Source organism: Cynara cardunculus (assembly GCF_001531365.2).
Source record: "Cynara cardunculus var. scolymus isolate 2C chromosome LG 17, CcrdV1, whole genome shotgun sequence".
NCBI classification, from domain to species: domain Eukaryota; kingdom Viridiplantae; phylum Streptophyta; class Magnoliopsida; order Asterales; family Asteraceae; genus Cynara; species Cynara cardunculus.
The window spans coordinates 26,501,147-26,502,143 of record NC_037544.1 but is presented as its reverse complement, the minus strand read 5'-3'; the positions used below and the strand labels follow the sequence as shown (position 1 = coordinate 26,502,143).

Here is a 997-nt window from a genome sequence, read left to right as displayed (position 1 = left end):
AATTAATAATAAAATAAAAAGTAATAATCACAAAAAAACAAAAAAACACAAAAATTTATAAAACTCAAATGATTAAAGTCTACTTAGGGGTGGCATTAGCACATCATAGGGGTGCCATTAGCCACCCCCTTACAAAACCCCCCAACACACATACACATATATATACATATGTACATATATATATATATATATATATGTTATGGATTTCAATTTTGAAATAGCAAACCAGGAAGCCAATCAGAATAGGCAATTGGTACTCAAGTAGACAAGAGTGTCTATTTGAAACCATAACTCCTCTTTTATCACAGAAAAGAAAAGGGTATACATGAATAGATAGAAATATGCATAGCATGTTGTATCTATGAGTCTATGAATCTACCACCATCCATAAACAACATGGGTGTACTTATCTTTAAGCCACCTGAAACTCTTCCTGAAAGACCCTTTGACTTTCCCTTCAACAGAATAGACTTTGTAGTTAGCAACCCTCTTTTTCCTCTGGAACTCAGGATCATTAAAGCTCCATGATTTTGCAGTTGACTTCCCTTTCTTGAACTCAAAGTCTTTGGCAGTGGTGCCAGAAACAACAAGATCCATATTGGTTTGTGAAGATGGACCATAAGATACACTGTAAGACCTGGAATTATGAGGTGGGTGGTCTTCAAGATTGGGTTTTTTGGGTGCATAGTATCTCTCTATTTGCATATCTCCACCATCACTGTAGCTGTATGATCTTGATCTTGATCCAAAGTCTCCCATGGAGGTTTTGAGAAGAAAGAGAGAATTGAAATTGGTGGGAGTTTCAGGAGAAGGGGGGTTTTTGAAGAATCTAGAGGCTCATGTTTCTTGGGAGAATTATACAAAATAATGCTAGAAAAGTAAACAATACGCCAGATTAGTCAATGACAGTCGACATGTCCAATCTTTTATGTGGTGAGATGTATTTGCCCAACAGGCGCTGCAAACTTTGTTTTTTTTTTTTTTTTTTTTTTTTTTT

The 997-nt window shown here is 35.5% G+C and overlaps 1 protein-coding gene across 1 annotated transcript; it reads right to left on the bottom strand.

Moving 5' to 3' along the window:
* Positions 1-218: 218 nt before the first annotated feature.
* On the bottom strand, positions 219-860 carry LOC112500964. Its single transcript, XM_025104589.1, has one exon. The coding sequence runs from the start codon at positions 757-759 to the stop codon at positions 376-378; it is 384 nt and encodes a 127-aa protein (XP_024960357.1). The 5' UTR covers positions 760-860; the 3' UTR covers positions 219-375.
* Positions 861-997: the final 137 nt, after the last annotated feature.